The sequence below is a fragment of the Microcaecilia unicolor genome, chromosome 9 (assembly GCF_901765095.1).
Source record: "Microcaecilia unicolor chromosome 9, aMicUni1.1, whole genome shotgun sequence".
NCBI classification, from domain to species: Eukaryota; Metazoa; Chordata; class Amphibia; order Gymnophiona; family Siphonopidae; genus Microcaecilia; species Microcaecilia unicolor.
Window position 1 is genome coordinate 191,457,657 of NC_044039.1, and position 23,201 is coordinate 191,480,857.

Consider the following 23,201-nt stretch of genomic DNA (forward strand, 5'->3'; position numbering starts at 1 on the left):
TAAACATGAAAAGACAACTTACATAAACAGATATGACACAAATTGAGGTTTAAACTTAGTAAGTACTGGTTCAGTTCTCAATTCACTAAGAAGAAAGTTCTACAAGGGAGGACCAGAAGAAGAATGGACATGTGCTTTCCAAATGGGCAGGGCAGGGTAGGTAAAGAAATAGTTTATTAGAACAACAGAGATGTTGTGATGGTTTATAGGGGAAGAGCTGTGAGGATAAATATAAGGGAGCATCAGAATATAGTGTCTTACATATTGGCGTAAGAATTTTAAATTGACAACAGAATTGGCCAGACAATCAATGATGATGAATAAGTAATGGCAATACATGGTCAAATTTACGAGAATGGCAAATATCTTAATTGCAGCATCTTGAAAAGTTTGAAAACGTTTGATAGAGAGCAGAGGTAGGCCTGCTAACACAACATTACAGTAGTCCAATCTTTAGAGTACAAATGCACATATGATGGTGCACTGGGCTGAAGGATTCAATAAACAGACTGCACACTGATCTTAGATGGCATAAGACAAAAAAAGGCGAAAGACAACCCAAAACAGACCAAAAACAAGGGAGTTAGAGCGCCAGAAAAGTTTAATAGGACCCTACACGGTCCGTGTTTCGGCCAGCAGGCCTTCCTCAGGGGTCCTGAATCTGACGTTTACAGGTACTCCTCCAAGATATTCATGAAACAAAACAGGATCAGTGCCTCCATCTTTCTCGCTCCTGCCGACGTGGACCTACTCTCGCTCTGACACTGTTCACACCTGATTGGTAGACATGCAAATCTCTCTTGCATATTCATATATCAGGTGTGAACGGTGTCAGAGCGAAAGTAGGTCCACGTCGGCAGGAGCGAGAAAGATGGAGGCACTGATCCTGTTTTGTTTCATGAATATCTTGGAGGAGTACCTGTAAACGTCAGATTCAGGACCCCTGAGGAAGGCCTGCTGGCCGAAACACGGACCGTGTAGGGTCCTATTAAACTTTTCTGGCGCTCTAACTCCCTTGTTTTTGGTCTGTTTTGGGTTGTCTTCCGCCTTTTTTTGTGTTTTGTTTTGTCTTCATGGGAGATTTGGACTTCTCTTTTTGTATAAGACAAAAAAAAAACAACGTTTGACTACTACTGAGATATATGGATGTCAAAGGAAAGATGAGAATCTAGAACTACTCCTAATTACTTAAAGAAGGTAACAAGTTGAACTGGCATACCACAAAGACTAGGCATTAATACTGGGGGTGGGGGGGGGGGGGGGGGTGGAAGGCCATTGGAGAACTACACGGTAACTGTTTTAGATAGGTTTAAAACTAAGAGATCAGAAAGCCATGAAGAAATAAATAAAAGAGTTCTGAAGTGCTGCAATATCTGGGGTATGGGAATCGGTAGTATGAACAGTGGAGGAGTGGCCTAGTGGTTAGGGTGGTGGACTTTGGTCCTGGGGAACTGAGTTCGATTCCCACTTCAGGCACAGGCAGCTCCTTGTGACTCTGGGCAAGTCACTTAACCCTCCAGTGCCCCATGTAAGCCGCATTGAGCCTGCCATGAGTGGGAAAGCACGGGGTACAAATGTAACAAAAAAAACCAAAACCTCTATCTGCATAATAATAGGCAGACACACCTGTGTCTTGGACAAGTGTGGCTAATGGGCTTAGGAAAATATTAAACAATAAGGGTGATAAAACTAATCCCTGAGGTACCTCCCGCAGGATAACAACTGAGGTGCAGAAATGTAAAAATGAAAGTCAAAGTTAAAGGAACGGTTCTGTAGCAAAAATAAAAATCAACTCCAAACCTGCTTTGCAAGACCAATGGAATGTAGTCTGGACAACAGAACAGAGTAATCCCAATATCGAATGCTGCAGAAAGATCTAAAAATATAGCCAGGACTACTTTGTTGAGATCAAATGCTTATGCATGCCATTATGTAAAGAGACCACAATAATGATGAACTCCAAAACCGGATTGTCTAGGTTTTAAAATTGTGGTTTGCTCATAGTACTGAGAAAACTGTTGGAAAACCACTTTCTTTAAAACTTTAGAGAGAAAAGCAAAACTAGAAACTGGACGATAACTGTCAACCACTGATGCATCAAGGGAAGGTTTCTTTAGAAGTGGACAGACAAGAGCCTGTTTCCAAATGCCAGGGAAGGTGCCGATAGAAAGACTACAATTATTGCCATAATGAAGGGGGGGTAAGCCCTAAGTTGTGTCTCCCAAAGCCAAGATGAGGGGAATGGATCTAAGGGACACATGGATGTTTTAAAGGAAGAGTGTAGTCAAAGAATCAGTCTGAGGGTTGACCAAGTACCGGTTTTAATTGGAAAGCGATGTGTCTTGGACTGAGTGTGAATTAAGTGGAGTCACTGGGGTTATCAGGAAAATGCAACTGGCTGGTGGTCCCCCAGAACAAATTTGACAGGTTTGAGGTCCACTGTTCTAGATAATTGCATTTGTATCGTCACCTTATCATAGAAACATACTGAGATATATACTGAACTTTGAGGAACTTGAAAAGGATGATTCTCTTACAAGAGTCCATCAGCTTGGTTGAGCACTTGTCTGCCAGGTTCAAATGTTCTCTCCCCTGGCATTAACACAACAAATTGACTATCCTTTTCAAGGGGGGGGGGGGGGGGGGGCAACCACACATATAGCGCAATTTATTCATAATTGAAGGGACAACAAAGACAGAACTCTATTCCTGCCCCAGCAGCATTGTAATCACACATCAGGCACCACAATCCCCAAATTTTTATTTGGAGGTGAAAATAATGACAGATGCAGCAATCCCAAGTGAAGTATTTTAAAGCATGGATATCAAAGAGTTTTAAAAGGTATCTATAATTATGGAAAACCGATCCATCAAAACATACATGGTATCACTGGTCATTCATCCTAAACGCGTCATCTTTTTCCCCATAAGTTTTCAAGGGGGAAAAAATCATAAAAAATCATAAAAGATCATAAAAACATATGAACTGCTACTTTGGTCAGTGCTGCTCAAAGTAAGTGCGTAACTCTGTTTACCATCTGCTGGATTCTGTGAAATGTTTTCCCATGAAAACTAAAGGCTTGCTCAAACAAAACCTTGTCTTCTACTGTCCATTCGTCAGGAAAAGGTGTGAAGTTGGGCAGATCGGCCAAAGACTTCTCAATGTTGTGTTTATGCCAAAACAGCATTCCAAGAGCCTGAAAGACATACAAGCAGCAATCAGAATCAGCATACAAATATTACAACTCAGTGTGACAGGGAGGGAGGCAGTAGTGTCAGACTCATCAAAATACATACCCCCCCCCTGTTTACAAAGCCGCACTAGGGGCTGGCAGTTGAGTAATGCCGACAAAGCCCATTCACTTTGAATGGACTGTGTCAGCATTTCCGTGCGGCTTTGTAAACAGGGGAGATAGTCAATCAGAACAAGGATCAGAAGAGACTTTCTGCTAATCTCATACTGCTTGCTATTAAGACGGTCATTTTCAGCAAAATGCAGGAATTTGCAAAGTCTATGCATGGTTTCTTTCATCTGTAATTTCCCTTTGAATATCGCATTGGGGGGGGGGGGGGGGGGGGAAGGAATGCCCACGGGGATTTGCACCTACATTTTCTATGGATAAATTTTCCTTTCCAATAATGCACATAGTTTTGAAATTGCAAAACTAAGCACACTGGTGGTAATTCTGTAACAAAGTCCCTAGAATTAACCAGCTGGAGGGTGCATGATAGGAGCCCATTCGATAACGGGATGTAGGCTGCACTTTCTTTTATAGAATACTAGCCTAACTAGGTATGAATGTACCTAATATCTAGACATAAACACTTATGTCAGCCACAATACTGATGTAAATGTGAGCACCTAAGAGTAGCAGGTATCTGAGTAACTTACACCATTTTGTAAGTTATGTACATTAGAGCCCTGTCAATGTACCACCCCTGCTCTGTCCCTGTATATAGCTCCTCTGCAAATACTTGCTATGTAATAATGTTAGGTGGCATGCTGGCATATACAAGCATAAGTATGCACATACGTGCCTAAGTTATAGAATTGGCCAATGACCCCGCGACCTGGAAATGCCTCCATTCAATGTAAATACTTCTACCTGCCTACAGGCTGGACAATTTTGAGACCGTTGATGTAGGCAGGCAAATAATGTCAGCTACCCTATGACAGCCCTACTAAAAGAACGTGTTTACAAAAAGGATGAATGTGTCGAATCACAGTGTTCCCCCCCAGGGCATAAGGCTATAGTATTTTCCTAATTATAGAACAGCTTGAGTTTGGACATTTTTGTTGAGTGAAATGGAAGCAGGATTTCCTTCTGTCAAGTGGAGTAGAAGCCTAGTGGTTAGACCAGCAGGCTGAGAACCAGGGAAGCCTGGCTCAAATCCCACTAAAGCTTCTTGTAATCTTGGACAAGTCACATAATCCTCCATTACTTCAGGTATAAACTTAGATTGTAAGCCTTCTGGGAACAGGAAAATACCTACCATACCTGAATATAACTGAGAAAAGGGATGAACCAAATCTAAATCCCCCTAGTTTTCACCACTGACATTAAAAAAAAAAATTATTTATGAACTTATCAAAACTAGCAAACAAAATACACTTGTACAGAAAAACCTTGTAATAACAGGAATTGCTAAAACAAATCTCCAATAAAACTTATTTTAAAATTCAAGTCCACATAATCTGAGAGATCCTAAATGAAAGGGAAAATTAAAAAGGGTGGGTGGTGGAGTTGGATTCTATGCTTATCGTTGGTATCTGGTCTGGGCTTCTTTGTACTGACTTTTGCAGTTGATATCTTTTTGCTTTGCCCTGACTTGGGTTCTTTGACATTCAATAGTCTGAGTCGTGATGTTTCTTTGGTTGACCAGTTGAATTTTGCGAATTTTTTGAAAATAAATTAAAAATCAAGAATTTATGGTTTGGTGATTTTTGAGTCCCTGTCAACAAAGGAACCGAGACTGGAATTTGGGGAAATGCTGAAAACTGAACGTGAGTCAAGGCTGCTTGGTGTTCTTTTGGATTCCAGGATAACTTTTGATTTGCATATAGCTAATTTAATGAAAAAGGTTATTTTTTTAATTGCGCCAATTAAGGGTGATAAGGTCATCTTTAAATAATGAGTGCTTTAGGGTTGTAGCTTAGGTTATAGTACTCCCACGGTTAGATTATTGTAATTCTCTGTACTGTTCATTGTCTTCTAAATTACGACGAAAGCTTCAATTTTTGCAGAACACTGCAGTTACGCTCAATTTTGGTAAAGGCAGGTTTATTTATTTTATTTATTTGTTACATTTGTATACCACATTTTCCCACCTATTTGCAGGCTCAATGTAGCTTACATCTTACCGTAAGACGATCGCCTAGACCGGTACGGAAACAAATACAATTTGATATTAGGGTCGGGTAAAGTTAGTATATGCAAGGTGCCTAGGGATCGAAGATAGGAAGTAATATATAGTGTCCAATACAGTCTATGGTTTTGCTGTGTTGCAGATTGGAGGCATCTAGGTTTGAGAATGCCTCTCCACTCTTTGCATTGGTTACCAGATTGCTTGTGTATTGATCTTAAAGTAGCATGTTCGATTTATAAATCAATGCATGGTTTGAATTCTGACAGTGTTGTTAAAATTCTAATTATTCCTTCTAATTTACATACTGCTTGTGAGGCTCATAAATTGAAGCTTGGCTTTCCACACTTAAAAGGTATTTCTAAAAAAAAGGCAGTTGGAACTGTCCTTCCCTTTTCAGGGAGCAAGGACATAGACTAGTCTACTGAATTTAGTCAGAGAACTGCCATTCTATTTACTTTTCAGGAAGTTTTGAGTACTTATCTGTTCTCATGTTTGATATCTAATCTTTAATTTTGTTGTTTTTATATTTAACTGTACTATATTTCCCTCTATTGCTGAGGTTTCTCTTTTGTGTTCTGCTTTGAATCCCACTGTGGAATTTAGCAGACTATAAGACTGAAATAGAATAGAATAGACACTGAACAAATTCCACAGAACTATCTGACCGAACCAGTTGTCACATCGGGTATCCTGCTCAAGGTAGCAATGAGATGTGAATGTGTGGATAAAAGACCACATTGCAGCTTTGCAGATCTCTTCTATGGAGGCTGACCTCAAGTGGACTACTGATGCAATGGCTCTGACATTTTGAGCCTTCACATTACTACTACTTATCATTTCTATAGCGCTACTAGACGTACGCAGCGCTGTACACTTGAACATGAAGAGACAGTCCCTGCTCGACAGAGCTTACAATCTAATTAGGACAGACAAACAGGACAAACAAGAGATAAGGGAATATTAAAGTGAGGATGATAAAATAAGGGTTAGGATTTAAAAGCAGCATGACCCTCTAGAGTCAGCCCAGCCTGGGCATAAGTAAAGGAGATGCAATCTGCTAATCAATTAGAAACTGTGCGTTTACCAATGGGAGATCCGGAAAATTATAGACCGGTGAGTCTTATGTCGGTGCCGGGCAAAAATGGTAGAGACTATTATAAAGAACAAAATTACAGAGCATATTCAAAAGCATGGATTAACGAGACAAAGCCAACATGGATTTAGTGAAGGGAAATCTTGCCTCACCAATCTATTACATTTCTTTAAAGGGGTGAACAAACATGTGGATAAAGGTGAGCCGGTTGGTACTGTGTATCTGGATTTTCAGATGGCATTTGACACAGTATCTCATGAAAGACTCCAGAGGAAATTGGAGACTCATGGGCTAGGAGGTAGTGTTCTACTGTGGATTAAAAATTGGTTAGAAAACAGACGTGATGCTGTGAGCAGCAGCAGACGCATTTTAGCCCGCTGTGAGAACCCGCACCCCTCTCACCAACTTTCTACATCGATGGAAAACCTTTTTTGACTAACAAACACACCTCATGGGTCTAGGAGTCTATGGACAAATATCTGAGCCAAACCACCACGCCACAAATGTCAGCCAAACCACCACGCCGAGGACAAGACTGGGCGAAGCAGGGTGAGGACAAGATGGCACCCTCTTCCCCAATTAAGCCGACCTCTGCGGAGTTTATACCGGAACTCACAGAGGCGGTAGTAAATGCTCTGGACTCTAGATTCACGCAACTCTCGGAACAGATAGCGGGCATTGCACAAAGTACCCCAGAACCGACTCGCTGAACTGGAGAACTGGAATGCAGGGTCTCAGATGTGGAAGATCTGTTACAAACACAGAGTGAAAGTCTAAAATGTCTAGAGGCTTTAACCCGCGCTCAGCAGGACAAGTTGGAAGATTTAGAAAACGGAGCACAATGACGGAACCTCAGATTTGTGGGCTTCCCTGGTCAATTCTAGAATCTTCTTTGTCCACCATGTTGGAGACATGGCTGCTTGCATGTTTTCCCACAGCGGGAGCACAGGGGGGCAGTTTACTCGGACAGAGTCCATCGAGTGGGCGCCCCGAGACCCAGTGCTGACAAACCTAAATTTCATCGATACTCACAGAAAGCCCAAATACTACGTCTTTACACAAGTAAAACGGAAGACGCACAATTCGAGGGGAAAGCAATCAGAATTTTCCAAGACTACTCGCCGGCGCTCTCCACTAAGCGGATAGCCTTTTCTACAGTATGTACCCAACTGGTGGCGAAAAAGCTCTGCTTTTCCTTACAATATCCTGCAATACTGAAGATACAGCATAACAACCGGTGGCTATCTTTTTCCAAATCTGAGGAGGCAGTTGCCAGGCTACAAATTTTGGAAACGACATGGAACAGTAACTTAATAGAGTTGGGAGTTCTCTGAGGTTGTTCACACAGGTTGGAAAATAATGTCAATTTTATATGCTATCGGTTTCTGTGTATACTAATGATGATTGTTTTAGTAAGAGGGGGGAGGGTTTCTATGCTCTCTGGCATCTTTATGTCCCCTAGTCCTATCCTTCATTGAGAGAGGCTTTGTATGTTAACCCAAGGGGTATTAGGGGTTCAAGAGGAGGGAGGGGGCAGGGAGGTTGTGGGGATCGCGTGGGTAGCGGGAGGAATAGCTAGGAGGGAGGGGCTTCAGGAATCCAGGTATAGCGTACAAAGTGGAGACCAACAAACAGGGGAGTGACCATATAGATCACCAATCTCTGTGACAAAATTATCTGGGCCATTATGGGGAGAGAAAGGATATGACTCATTAAAGGTGTGTATATCTTCCTGGGAGGGGGGGCTGGGCCCCTAGGGAGAATCATTTGATAGTTCAGGGATCAATAGGCTTTTCCTCAGGCATGTGGATGTGTCATGGGAGTGATATGCGCTGTTGATAACATGTGGCCCATCAACTTCAACATTTGTCGAGCTCTAACCTGTTGAGACCTGCGAGGCGAGGGTTGTCAAAGTCTCTGCTCTCACTTGTGGCAGAAAAGCCCGAGACTGCAGTATATCAGGCAGGGCTCCTATAATGCTGAACCAGGAAAAGGTGGGGGTGGTTTATGATGAACCCTAGTAACTCCAACCCCAGAATAGTTAGGCGCATTGACTGTCACTCCCCTCCAGTGATGTGCTTTTGAGCACAGAAAAACAAGAATTGTGTCCAGAATAGGGAATTACACAAGTAGATCCACCAAATCTTCAGAATTCAGACTATGAAGTGATTTGAAAACTAAGGGCCTGTTTACTAAGCTGCGCTATAGACGTGCTAGCATTTTTAGTGTGCGCTAATGCTAGAGACACCCATAGAAAATATGAGTGTCTCTAATGTTAGCATGCGCTAAAAACGCTAGCGCACCTTAGTAAACAAGGCCTGAACAAGCTATTTTAAATCTAACATGCTGTCACAGAATCAAATTGGCAGCCTAACAGCTGTATTTTGCAATAGCTGCAACTGTTTTTACAATTTAGCTGAAATATTGCAGTAAAAGTTGCAGTAATCCAACTGTGGAAGCAAAATTGCTTGTGCCAAAATCCTAAAATTTAATAATTGCTCTGAAGATCTAATTACTCAAAGTTGTCTGACCTTATAAAATAATTTTTTAAAGGGGAGGGGGTGGAGGGTTGGTGGGGAGAAGGAAGGGGGAGAGGGGTATTTGAAAATGTTATGGCACCTGTGTGTGCTGACGTGATATTTTAGATCTTGTTGTGAATATATTCTCTCTAACAACATTATGTAACCCTATTACTATGTAAGCCGCATTGAACCCGCTTTGAGTGGGAAAGCGCAGGGTACAAATGTAATAAATAAATTTGCCAGTCTTTGTATGAGGAGAGCTCAACTGGAAAGTACCGTGGGGAAAAACATTCTTCTTTCCCTCTCCTCTAGCTCCTCCAAAAGGCTGCACTACCCTTCTATCCTTGTCACACTCGACCTCTCTGTCTTGTGCAGCCATCTCTAGGCTTTATCCCGTCCCTCCATAGTCAGGCTTAGACATGTAGGAGGTCAGGCAGCGTCAATGGATGTGGCCTAGCTACACACCTGGGAATTGTCTCAGAAATCTCAAGATGAGCAAATTTCAGAATCAGTAAGCTGAATGTGGGGATTACCCTCAAAAGTCTTTGGTTTTTTTTTTTTGCAATGTCAGTCTCAAAATATGTAGTTAATTGAATTTGGAGCCAGTTGTCTAAAAATCATAAAATGACCCCTTGTATGTAATTGAGAAATTCAGCTGAATATATCATCACATTTTGGGGTCCTTTTACTAAGGTGCGCTAAATGCCACACAGCTCACAATTTGTTAGTGTGTGCTAAATCCGTTAGTGTACCTTAGTAAAAGGACCCCTTTGTGTAGATTTCATAGTCTTGAAAGGCAGACCCCTCAAGATCATATCTAGCAGCAGCACAAGGGACACCCAGGCAACCTTGAAGTGGAGGTGTGAAAGGGCTCACAAGTCAGGGAAGCCTAATGCCTAGCCCCAACCTTACTCAATAAGTCAATTTAAGCTCTCTATGTACCCCAACATTAGCACAGGAGCACACGGGACCAAGATGGCGGGGGGGGGGGAGAGAGAGGGGAGAGAGAGAGAGAGAGAGAGAGAGAGAGAATAAGGTATGTGGCCAAATGAAGAAAGGGGACATCTTAAAAGAGAACACCAAAGGCTGAAAAGAGTCTGCAAAGGTGATGAAAATGGGAAAAAGAAATAAGAGAATAAGATTAAAAGACAGAAGGTGCTGGGTAGAAGAATATCTGACAGGGCTCGATATGGTGTGTGGGGGGGGGGGGGGGGGTGGAAAGAAGGTGCTATACTCTTTTCCTCATATTTAGGAGAAGTTGAAGCCAAGACCTTGCACAGAGGTAGAAGAAAAAGGCACAAAGGGAAAGGGATTTGATATACTGCCTTTCTGTAGTTTTTGCCAACTGCATTCAAATTGGTTTACATACTATATACAGGTACCTATTTGTACCTGGAACAATGTCACCAGAGTTACAAGGAGCTGCACTGGGAATTGAACCCAGTTCCCTAGGATCAAAGTCAGCTGCACTAACCACTAGGCTACTCCTCCATTAGGAGGGCAAAAGGAAAGGAAAGGAAGAGAGTGGTGGGGAGGGAAAGGAAACAGTACGGAAATGGGCCTCCCTGGTAGCTAAGGGACATAGTATGCAGAGGGATGTGGGCTCAGTTCCCAGATCACATATTTTGCTCCCCAGGCTAGAAATGCTCCAGAGGCGAAGTTCTCAACTCTTGCAGGAACAGAGTTAATACTGCACAATGGTGACCCCTGGTGGCTGGATATAAGGCCCTTTATCACATAGCTCCAGAAGGATCCCAAAACAGCCCCTGGTCAAGGAGCATTGCTGCAATAACCGGACTAAAATGTTATTTATTTATTTATTTATTTGTTTAAAGGCGCTTGATATATTGCATATGCCAGGAACTGGCACCTAAGCGGTTTACACAAAACTAATCATGATCATACTGTAACAAAGTGGCACAATAAATTGAGAGGAGACACAAAGTATAGGAAAATATCCCCTGGTAGATGCAAATCAAGACTCTGAGAACCAAATCCTAGCCCCAAATCTCATAAATCTGGAAGCCAACAAGCAGCAGAAGAAAATTACTGTGCTACGTTAAAAGAAAAAGAAGGGAAGAAAAATCTCTAGGACAGAAAGAAAGCGTTATACATGGAAAGTGTTATACATGGAAGGGAGAGCAATAGGACAGAAACAAGAAATTCTCTGTACAATGGGGCCTTTTCTCCCAACCTTGATCTGAGCCCTTATAAACTCCCTTACTCTACTGATACACATATTTACTTCATTTGTCTTCAGGATAAAAAAAAGGTTTACCTCATTTTCCAGAGGCACGGGGGGTCACAAAGAGGGGCATTTTCGAAAGGGATGTCCAAGTTTTGATGAGGATGTCCTCGCAAAACGTCCCCATCCAGGGGCGGAGAAACACGTATTTTCAAAACAAGATGGACGTTTCGATAATACGGTCAGGGACGCCCAAATCCTGAAATTTGGTCGTCCTTAGAGATGGTCGTCCCTAGACTTGGACGTTTCTGATTTTCGGCGATAATTGAAACCAAAGACGTCCATCTCAGAAACAACCAAATGCAAGCCATTTGGACGTAGGAGGAGCCAGCATTTGTAGTGCACTGGTCCATCTGACATGCCAGGACACCAACCGGGCACCCTAGGGGGCACTGCGGTGGACTTCACAAATTGCTCTCAGGTACACAGCTCCCTTACCTTGTGTGTTGAGCCCCCCATACCCCCCTAAAACCCACTACCCACAACTGTACACCACTTCCATAGCCCTTACAGGTGAAGGGGGCACCTAGATGTGGGTACAGTGGGTTTCTGGTGGGTTTTGGAAGGCTCGCTGTTTCCTCCACAAACATAACAGGTAGGGGAGGGATGGGTCTGGGTCCGCCTGCCTGAAGTGCACTGCACCCACTAAAACTGCTCCAGGGACCTGCATACTGTTGTGATGGACCTGAGTATGACGTCTGAGGTTGGCATACAGGCTGGCAATCAATACTTTTAAAGAGGTTTTTTGAGGGTGGGAGGGGGTTAGTGACCACTGGGGGAGTAAGGGGAGGTCATCCCCGATTCTCTCTAGTGGTCATCTGGTCATTTCGGGCACTTTTTTGTGCCTTGGTCGTAAGAAAAACACCACCAGGTAAAGTCGTCCCAAGTGTTCGTCGATTATGGGTCGAGGACGTCCTAGTGTTAGGCACACCCAAGTCCTGCCTTCGCTATGCCCCCTTGAACTTTGGCGTTAGAAAGCAGTTGAGGATGTCCAAAATTGGCTTTCGATTATATCGATTTGGACGACCCTGTGAGGACGCCCATTTTCCGATTTATGTCGAAAGATGGCGTCCTTCTCTTTTGAAAATGAGCCCAAAGGTTTGCTAGCATGGTGGTTCCCAAGCCTGTCTTTGGGAGGGGGAGGGAGCATCAAGTTTTTAAGTTTGTTAAGAACTTGCTATTCCACCTATCAGTAAAACCAGCTAGGTGGCGTACGGACAGTAGTGACGAAGAAAAAGGAAAACAGGAGGAAGACAGGCAGCCTAGATGGGTAAGAGGGGAGAACTACAATGATCATGATAGGAAAGCTGGGGGGGGGGGGGGGTAAGGATCAAGTTTTACACAATGAATATCCATGAGATAGACTTGTATATGAATGTATCAAATGCATAGTCATTGTGCATATCCTGACAACCTGACTGGCTGGTGCTCCCAAGGTCAGGTTTAAGAACCATGGTGTCAGTCCAAGGGACAAAATGACACTGGCCAAGGTCTTGCATATCCCTAGCCTGAGCTGTATGGGGCTGCCAAAAAGGTACACAAAAGAAATCTACTCGTATTTCTGAATGGTCTGTAATTGATCTCATATCTCACCCTAACATTATCAGCTTTTGTCTCACCTAGAATGTAAACCGCACAGAAGGGATATTAGCAGTATATAAGAATTGATTTGATTTGAATATTTCTGTATCTGTATCAAATAAACTGGAACGTGGAACAAGAACAGGCAGTGCAAATAATGAATCCTGACCAAAACATAAGGTACAGTAAAATGAACAAGAAAGAAATAATAGAAATAGAAAAAAGGGAACCAATCCAAATCATTTCAAAGAGGTTGCTTACTTTCACTTTCTTTTATCTTAGTACAGAAAAGTCCAGAAATGTTTGCTGGGAGATTAACTACGGGGAACCGCCTGTAAAATTCTTTTGTAGGCAGTTTTTCCCCACACTGTGCTCTTCCCTTTTCCAGCCACTGACACCAATGAGGCAGTTCCTCCTCAAATGGTAAAGTATAAGATGTTTTTGGCTGAGGCTGTCAGAAAGGGCAGATGGATCTTATGTAGTAATGACATAAGTAACGTAGTAAATGAAATGACAGCAGATAAAGACCTGAATGGTCCAACCAGTCTGCTCAACAGTCACACTCACGATTAAACCAACAATGAATGTGATATAAAATACTTGATCACTGTCTCTCTTTGGAATTTCTGGGACATAGACAGTTGAAGTCCACCTGGCCTACTACTGAAGTTGTGGTCGAAGCCCACTCCAGCCATGTCCTCACGTTCCAAATTACTGGAGTTTCTGTTGAAGCCCTGTCCAGCCCATCCTAAACCAGACTGCCATATATAGGACTCGGACCGTATAAGCCTGGCCAGCACCAGCCTTAGTTCTCCACAGACAGACTCGCTGTCACGGCTGTGCCATGACCAGCATCCAACTCACCTCCAGCTCAAGCGGGTTCTTTGGAACACCAGTGTTCCTGTCTGCCGTGTGGCTCGGCCTGCAGCGTCCTGCTCAAGGGGCCAAATCCTTAACACGCGCGTGCCAAGACCCATCTTAAAGGGCCAGCACTCGGAACTTCCGGGACGCCAGCCAGGGCCACCCCATCCTCACTGGGGATTTAAGGCTGGGCCCTGCCTTCAGCAGGTGCCTCAGCAACAGGTTCTCCAGCCTTGCTACCTGCCTGCTGTTTACACTTGCCCACTTCCTGACCTGACTTTGCCTGGAACCCGGATTCCTCTTGCCCGCTGCCTGACCTGGAACATGCCTGACCGCTGCCTGACCTTGCCTGTAACTCAGATTACGCTTGCCCAACACCTGACCTTGCCTGGGACCAGGACCTTGCTATCTGCTGCGGTCTTGATCTTCCCACACTTCTCTAGCCCTGCTCTTGACAACCCGACCCGGAAGCCCCTCTTGAGGACCTGCTAAGTCCTGCTGGCTGCCTGCACCCAAAGGCTCAACCCACGGGGAACGGCGTTTGGTTCAGTTGAAGACTCCAGGGGTGTAGTCGGCTGCCAGTCACCAGCTTTCAGTGCCGGCATAAGGGCTCACCCCCCCCCCCCCCTCTCTGTAGGGAAACTCACGTCTTTCATCTTGGGCAAAAGGTGTGGCTAATTACTAGATATTTACGGCTTTGACTTCTGACTCAAAAATTCACCCATCAGACCATTTGCCATTCAGGAACGGATTGGGGCGGTGACTTATCACCTCCAGTTGCCTTCAACCTTGAAAGTCCACAACGCCTTTCATGTGTCCCTTCTTAAGCCACTAGTGTCCTCCAGATGGCATGCAGACCAATCTGTCGCCTTCCTAACATTAATCCCAACCCAGAATATAAGGTAGATGAGATCCTGGACTCTAAACGCCACCGGGGACGCCTGTACCACTTGATCTCCCTAAAGGGGTTTGGTCCTGAGGATAATTCATGGAAACCTGCAGCTCGTGTTCATGCCCTGACCCTTTTCCCTGCCTTCCACCCTCGCCATCCCTTGAAGCCCAGACCTGGTAGGTGGAGAAGGATGGCTTGAAGGAAGTGTCCTATCACGGCTCTGCCGCGACCAGCCCTTGACTCAACTCCAGTATCAAGCAGGTTGTACAGAGTGGCATTCCTGCCTGCCGTACAGCTTGACCTGTGGCGTCCTGTTTAAGGAGCCAACTTTCGGGGGGGGGGGGGGGGGGGGGGGGGGAGGGCACGTCCTTAACACACACATGCCAAGACCTGGTCTTAGAGGGCCACCACCCGTAACTTCCGGGATGCCAGCCAGGGCCGCCCCACCCTTGCTGGGGATTTAAGGCTGGGCCGCTTCACCCTCGCTGGGGATTTAAGGCTGGGCCCTGCCTTCAGCAGATGCCTCAGCAACAGGTTCTCTAGCCTTGCCCACTGCCTAATCTGACCTTGCTTGGAACTGGATTACACTTGTCTGTTGCCTAACCTTGCCTGGAACCCAGAATCGCTTGTCCACTGCTTGACCTGATCTTGCCTGGAACCAGATTACGCTTGTCCATCACCTAACCTGATCTTTCCTGGAACTGGATTATGCTTGTCCCTCACCTAACCTGACCTTGTCCTGGACCTTGCTATCTGTTGTGGCCTTGTTCTTCCTGTACTTCTCTAGCCCTGCTCTTGGCAACGTGACCAGACCATCCCTCTTGAGGACCTGCCAAGCCCTACCGGCCACCTGCAAAGGATCAACCTGTGGGGAATGGCAGTTGGTTCAGGTGAAGACCCCAGGGGCATAGTTGGTCACCGGTCACCAGCTTCCAATGCCGGCATAAGGGCTCACCCCCCTCAGTGCTATGGAAGTGCAACAGTCACCATCTAAAGTGCCACTCAGCATGCAAACACACATGCAACCACTAAAGTTTTGTTTTTTATATACCATTCATTTTTTAGTTAGAGATCTTCTGTGCTCATCCCATGCCTTTTTGAATTCCGTCACCGTTTTTTTTCTCCACCACCTCCCTCGGGAAGATATTGCAGACATCAACTACCCTCTCTATGAAATAGAATATCCTGACATCCTAAGTTTACCACCACACAACCTCAATCCATGTCCTCTAGTTTTACCATTTTCACTTCTCTGGAAAATATTTGTTTCTATATTAACATCTTTCAAGTATTTAAAAGTCTATATCATATTTCCCCTGTCCCTCCTTTCCTCTAGGGTATACACCATCTTCCAGTCTCTTCTCATACCCTTTTGGCACAAGTCCCATACCATTTTTGTTGACTTCCTCTGGACCTCTTCAAGTCGTTTTACATCCTTAGCAATATACGGCCTCCAAAACTGAACACAATACTCCAAGTGGGGACTCACACCAATGACTTGTACATGGACAACACCACCTCCTTTCTTCTGCTGGTTACGCCTCTCTCTATTCTGCCTAATACCCTTCAGGCTATGGGCACCACCTTGTCACACAGTTTCATCGCCTTCAGATCCTCATATACTATCACTCCAAGGTCCCTCTCCCTATCTATGCATATCAGCCTTTCACCTCCAACTCCCTTTGATTTCTACTCTTTAAGTGCATCACTCTGCACTTCTTTGCATTGAATTTTAATTGCCAAACATTAGACCACTTTCTAACTTTTGCAGATCGTTTTTCATGTTTTCCACTCCCTCCGGAGTGTCCACTCTGTTACAAATCTTGGTATCATCCACAGAAAGGCAAACCTTATCTTCTAACCCTTTGGCAAAGTCGCTCACAAATATATTGAACAGAACTGGCCCCAGCACTGATCCTTGAGGAACTCCACTATTCATCCCTTTCCTTCTTCCAAGTGAATTCCACTAACCACAATCCTCTGGCATCTGTCAACCAGTGCCTAATCCAATTCAGAACTTTGGGTCCTAACTTCAGCCTGTCAAGTTTATTCAAGAGCCTATGAGAAACTATGTCAAAGGCTTTGCTGAAATCTAAGTAGAGTACATCTAGTGCACATCTTCAATCCAATTCTCTGGTCACCCAAAGAATTCAATCAGATTCATTTGGCACGATTTACCTTTGGAAAAACCATGCTGTCTCGGATCTTATAACCTACTGGATTCCAGGAAATTCATTATCCTTTCCTTCAGCATCACTTCCATTACTTTTCCAATAACTGAAGTGAGGCTTACTGGCCTGTAGTTTCCAGCTTCTTCTCTTCACCACTGTTGTGAAGAGGGACCACATCCGCTTCTCCTCCACTCTCATGGAACCTCTCCCATCCCCAAGGATTTATTAAACAAATTTTTAAGAGGACCCGCCAGAACCTCTGTGAGCTCCCTCATATCTTGGGATACATCCCGGTCCGGTCCCATGGCTTTGTACACCTTCAAATTTTCAAGAGGATGTTTATGAAGTTGTTCATAACCCTCTTCCGAGAACAGTGCGATATCCACTCCATGCTCATATGTACCTTTGTCAGCCAATCGTGGTTCTTCTCATGGATTTTCTTATGTGAACACAGAACAGAAGTAATTGTTTAGCACATTTGCTTTTTCTTCATCATTCTCCACATAGTGGTTCACAGCATCTTTCAGTCTCACAATTCCATTGTTAGTCTTCCTCCTTTCACTAATACCTGAAAAAAAATTCTCTCCCTTTCTTACACTTCTAGCCATTTGTTCTTCCGCTTCCGCCAGACATATATCTCTCTTGGCTTCTTTCAGTTTCATCCAGTATACCTCTCTGTGTTCCTGTTCTTGAAGTATACCCACCACCACAAAGGCCCCCTAGGATCCTGCGTGAAGGCAAGGAAACAGGGTCCCAAATCCAAACTTCCTGTGCTACAGTAAAATGTTTTGTACCAGAATATCTTACCAATACATTCATTAAGACGTTTTTGATTTTTTTGTGTCGTATCCGACGCTTTTTAGACCTAGAACTAGGGGTCCGGATCCTGGATGAGTTTAGGGGGTGGAACAAGAATGACTTGTTGTTCCTCTGCAAGGTGTGTTTAGTGGCCCGCAAATGTATTCTGCAATACTGGACGTCACCAGATCCCCCAGGTTTACTGGCATTGGAGAAATCAAATACATCTTTTGGTGACTTGGGAGGCGAGGGAGTCCCAGTTCTCGCCAAAGAGGAAGAAGCGATTCCTCGCCATCTGGGACTTATATCTCCAGATCCTACACCCCCGAGGTCGCAGTTTGCTTCTTAACGAGGGGTGATCCTGCTATGTTCAACTAGAGGAGTGGGGTATACCTAGTTCCTAGAAGGGGAGAGGGGGGCGATGACGGGGTTCAAGTGGCTGGTGATTTGGGAAGGAAAGGTTGAGGGGGAGGAGGGTAGGGTTAGTTCTTCTTTTGGGTAGGGGAGGGTACGCTATTCAGTTTAACACAGTTTTTCTTACTGCATGGTCTCCCTTTACTTGCCCCCCCTTTCCTGCAAATAAGAATGCGAGAGATGAGTCAGGCTTTTAGTGTCCAATCACTATGACCTATGGAAGGATAGTAGATGAGCTTGGAATAGGGGGAGGAGGGGATAGTTGTTTAAACATTGATGACTGTGGATCTTGTTCTGTATGCACAATGTTTGATTTGTTAAATGATCTAGGTCATCAATAAAAATTATTGAAACATAAGACTTTTTTTGATGCCAGCTATTTGAGGAGGTGTCAATTCAATCTGCATAATATAATCAGAAGCTCATGAGCTGGGTCTGTGGCTTGGGATATGGCACAGCATGCTCATGTTCGAGTCTGCTGTTTGAGGGGGCCAGTTGGGTACACTATGGTGACATTTGAACTTGAGAAAAGAGAAAAATATGACCTGTAACAGGAGGGTTGTCTGCCAGCTAGTTTAGCTCCAGAAAGGCCAGTAGGACAAAACAATCAGTGTAAATCCTCTAGCCGACAGCGTCCATAAACTCAGAAGACTCTCGATTCCATGCACTTCCCCACCTCAGGTTCTACTCTCTCTCTCCCCTCAGTCAGCCCTCTTTAATGGCAGTGGGAATCATGATGAAAGTGAATACGAGGCCTGCAATGGCTCCACCCCCCTCATCCCACATCACTATCTTTTTAAGGCTCATAGGCTCCACATAAATCTACATCCTAACTCCTGATGCTGTTGCAGCTGCAAAAGATATCTCAGGTGAGAACGATGCAAGTGAATTCAAGGTCTAAGAGTCGAGGTGAGAAGGTGAAGAGGAATTGTGGATGGACAGCTGAGGTCTGGGGAAGAGGAATGGCCTCCATTATTTATTTGTTTAAGGTTGGGGACCCTATCTGATGGTCATCGAGTGATGCTTGGGGCTGGAGGTGGTGGGGGGGACTGTTTCAGGAAACATACCTACGCAGCCCTCAAGGCCTGTGGGAATTACCTATACTGCAATGAGGGGAGAAAATGTGAAGCTTGTTTTGGGATGAACTGAAAATGCTCTCAGATCTGCTGATCAAAACTTAGCAAGTCAGAATTTACTTTCAATATGATGAACAATCTCTTCTGCAATAACTGAGTGGGGCAGAACCATTCCGCTTTTCAAACCTGAAGTTCTGCCCAGTGAAGGCATGGCACCTCTGAAACACAGGGTTTCCCCCACTATTTTGCTATGCAAGAGCAGTTCCCTTCTGGACATGAAGTACTTTCTCCAACATATTTCGCAACTGTTTGAAAGTACACATTTGCTTTCACTAGATCACTGCCTGAATGTACCAAACTTTCCATATTCAGAACAAATTTTCCCTTTATGCACGAGGTAAAATTATTTGGGTCCATATTCAGCCACTGCTGTCTGTCAGCATTATTTTTAAATGCTGGACACAGCAGCTAAATAAAACACAGATATTCAGCACCAGGATCTGGACTGCAGTGGGTGCTGAATATCTGTGCACTGCAGTCTGTGCTGGTACTATCCGGATAGCTAACCAGATAACTGCTTTCCTATTTGGCTAGCAGTCTGAATATCACACACACTGACTCCATAATATACGGATTGTGCCAAGGCAGTCTCCAAGGGTATTCACAGCCTTTGAAGACTGACTTGTCTGTAAATAAAAAGGCTCAAATTCCAATTTTCTTTTTTTTTTCTTTTTAGTTTTCTTAATCAAAAGTCCTAGTGAGAAAATACAAACCAGTTTTCTTTGGAGTTAACTATACATCGCAAAAATACACCTGATTCAACAAGAACCAATTGACATGAAAGTCACAGGAAAAAAAAATTTGCACATAAAAGACATTACTTTGTGCAATATAAACAGCAGCAGCTGATCAGAAGTGACTATGCTGGACATGCCCTGTCAGCACACACACACACACAGATTTCATCTGCAAGTGTACATTATTTTTTTTCTATTTTTAATTTCTTTTATTGCTTTTCAACAGAACAGTAAAATAAGAGCTCATGGCTTGACAACAAGTAACAAATTACAATACAAGGTGAACTAGGAGCTCACAATCATGAGAGAGAATATTATCAGAATTAAAATTAAGGAGGAGGAAGGGGAAAGAGGTAGAGAGAGAAAAAAAAAAAAAAGGAAAATAAAACCATGAAGCATGCAAAGGCCACAAGACACAAAGTTTGATAATCATCATTTTACATCATTAAAGTGTGTGGGGGAGGGGGAGGGGACAGGGTGTATCAAAACGTTGATCTCTAAGCGTATGTGATGTCTTGCTTGGGGGATGGGAAGATGGGAGGGAAAAGAAGGGGGAGGGAAAAGAAGGGGGAGGGAAGGGAGGGAGGAAGGGGGGGGTTGTGTAGTGGGGAGCGGGCATTGGGGTTTTATGCGAAGAGTATGATTGCTATTAGTGATGGAATGCGTGCGTGGTTGGCTGCCTACTGGCAGGGAGGCTGGACTCTCTGGGTAGGGAGGTTATGCAAATGATTTATTTTGTATTTGTATGTATTTCTCTGAAAGCCTATGATGGGGTCCAAGGGTTTGAAGTTATTTTCGTGGAACATGTCGGGTGTAAATTCGCCAATAAAAAGATCTAAGATTTTGCAATATTTGGGTTGATATTGTGGGTTTGCAGGAAACTAAACTTAATGACACTGAGAACCAAAAATTGAGAAAATCATGGGTAGCTCAGTGCTACTATGCATCTGCACCTAAAAATAAAGCCGGGGTAGCTCTCCTGATTCACAAATCGGTACCCTTCACTCAGCACAGGATTACTAAAGATCCAGATGGGCGGTATATCATAGTGGAAGGGAAAGTAAATGACACTAATATTACTCTTGCTTCTATATATGCACCTAATGCTGGAAAAAAGGTCTTTTTTTAGAAGCATTATAAGAAAATTGTCCTAAAATTGGCCCTAAAATTCTTATGGGAGATTTTAATGCTATCTTAGATTCTCAATTAGATACTACTGCTAGGCTGCAGAGGTCTAGGCCTAGATCTAAAGATGGTCTTGGGGTGTTTATGAATAGTTTAGACTTGGCGGACCCCTGGAGAACTCTGCATCCACAGGAGAGAGACTTCACGCATGTCTCTAACGCCCATGCAACACAGTCCCGAATAGATTATATCTTTGTTACTAAAGACCTGTTTCATACAACAACAGGGGCAGAAATTGGACCTTTAGTGATCTCAGACCATTCACCTATCCATATAGTTGCAGAATTGGGTGGCTCTTGGGAGGGGAATAGAGGCAGGTGGCGATTCCAGTCCATCTTTATACTGACCAAGTCTTCAGGTGATATCTTATTCAAAAGTGGAAGGAATTCCTTAATAATAATAATAAAGAACATGCCTCAAGTCCGATTTTGATGTGGGATGCAGGAAAGGCAGTGATCAGAGGGGATAACATAGCCTTTGTCATCAAGAGGAAAAAACAAGCAAGTAAGTCATATGGTAGATCTAGAGAGGCGAATTCAAATGTTAAAGAGACAGTTGCGGACACACCCCACTGCTGCCTGTAGGTACTCTCTTGAGCAGACACAAGCTGCCTTGAATAGTCTCTTTCAGGATCAGGCCCAAAAAAATATTTTTTATTAGAAATATCACCTTTTTAGAGTTGGTAATAAACCTGACAAACTTTTGGCAAATCTCACAAAGAGTTGGACTGGGTCAACCGCAATATCCGTGCTCAGAGACTTAAGGGGTCAGGTTGTGACTGAGCAAAAGCAGCTGGAGTTACTTTTCACTCAATTTTACAGCTCCCTATATAGGGCGGAGGGTAGTGGACAGCAGGAGCAACTGGATTCTTTTCTGAATACTTGTAGAGTCCCTCGCTTATTGGAAGAGGAAAGAACTAGATTGAATGAGCCATTGTCTGGCCCTGAACTTCAAAAAGCGATAAAGAGTTTGAAGCTGCATAAATCGCTTGGCCCAACAGGTTTAGTGGAGAATTTTACAAAATCTTAAATAATGGAGTGGTGGGCCTCTTGGGAGCTTACTTTGACACGGCTATACAGAGGGGGTTCCTTCCCCAATGGTCTAACCAAGCATTGATTACGGTCTTGCTCAAGCCAGGGAAGGATCCGCTGCAGCCAGAGTCCTATAGACCTCTCTCTCTCATAAATGTAGACCTCAAACTGTTAGCAAAACTTTTAGCAGATAGACTAGCTGTATTGATACCTAAGCTCGTGGGAGATGATCAAGTAGGTTTTGTGAAGGGGCAGCATGCTGGGATAAATGTAAGGTGCCTGATTTTGGGTGTGGAGCGGTGTGCTCCGTTGTCCATCCCTGCTTTGGCTATTAGTTTTGACTCTGAAAAAGCTTTTGACAGGGTAGAGTGGTCTTTTCTGTTCTCTTTGTTGGGCTCTTATGGTATAGATGGTTTCTTCTTCCAGGCAATACAAACTTTGTATACAAACTCCACTCTGGCCGTGTTAGTGAATGGAATAATATCTGAGGTATTTTCTTTGGGGAGAGGTACCAGACAGGGCTGTCCGCTCTCGCCATTATTGTATATTTTATTCTTAGAGCCCTTGTTGGTGCAGCTTGAGGTAATATGCATATAATGGGGGTTGAGGTATCGAGGACGTGTGCTCCACTAAAGTGTATGGCTTTTGCAGATGATATAATGCTACTTGTGACGGAGCCGGGGCAGACGGTGCTGCTGGTGCTATAGATGTTTGTGGATTTTGGTCAACTATCCGGTCTTAAGCTGAATGTCTCGAAGTCGGAGGCCTTACCGATTAATTTACAGGTTGATGCTTTGGGGGCTGACTTTCCGCTGAAGGAAGCAGGTGGCTCCGTTAAATATATGGGTACGCATATACCAGCTGATATGAATAGGCTATATGAGTTGAATGTGTCTCTACTTTTGAAGAAATCTGTGGACTGCTTGCGGCTGTGGTCGGGGTTGCCCTTGGCTCTTTCTGGTAGAATATTTTTGTATAATATGCTTATAGCACCAAGATGGCTGTATCAGCTGCAGACTCTCCCTCTGTGGTTAAGAGAGGCAGACTTGCAGAAACTGTATAAGGTATTACGACTATTTTTGTGGAAAGGCAAGAGGGCTAGGATTTCCTTGGCTACACTCATGGTCCCTAGAGTGAAGGGCGGTATGGGGCTTTTGGATTTGCAGCA

At 44.0% G+C, this 23,201-nt stretch overlaps 1 protein-coding gene and 1 long non-coding RNA gene across 3 annotated transcripts in view; both read right to left on the minus strand.

The window, feature by feature from the left end:
- Positions 1-23,201, minus strand: part of RCOR1 (REST corepressor 1) — a 253,493-nt gene that overhangs the window by 73,976 nt on the left and 156,316 nt on the right. For both annotated transcript variants that reach the window (XM_030214774.1, XM_030214773.1), the window contains exon 5: positions 3,036-3,197. In XM_030214774.1, the coding sequence (XP_030070634.1) occupies positions 3,036-3,197 (162 nt within the window). The remainder of the gene's footprint in view (positions 1-3,035; positions 3,198-23,201) is intronic.
- Positions 3,749-17,174, minus strand: LOC115477721. The gene is made up of 3 exons (XR_003943369.1): positions 17,091-17,174; positions 5,808-5,814; positions 3,749-3,758 (listed from the first exon to the last, which is right to left on the minus strand). It is a non-coding gene; the product is annotated as an uncharacterized LOC115477721 (long non-coding RNA).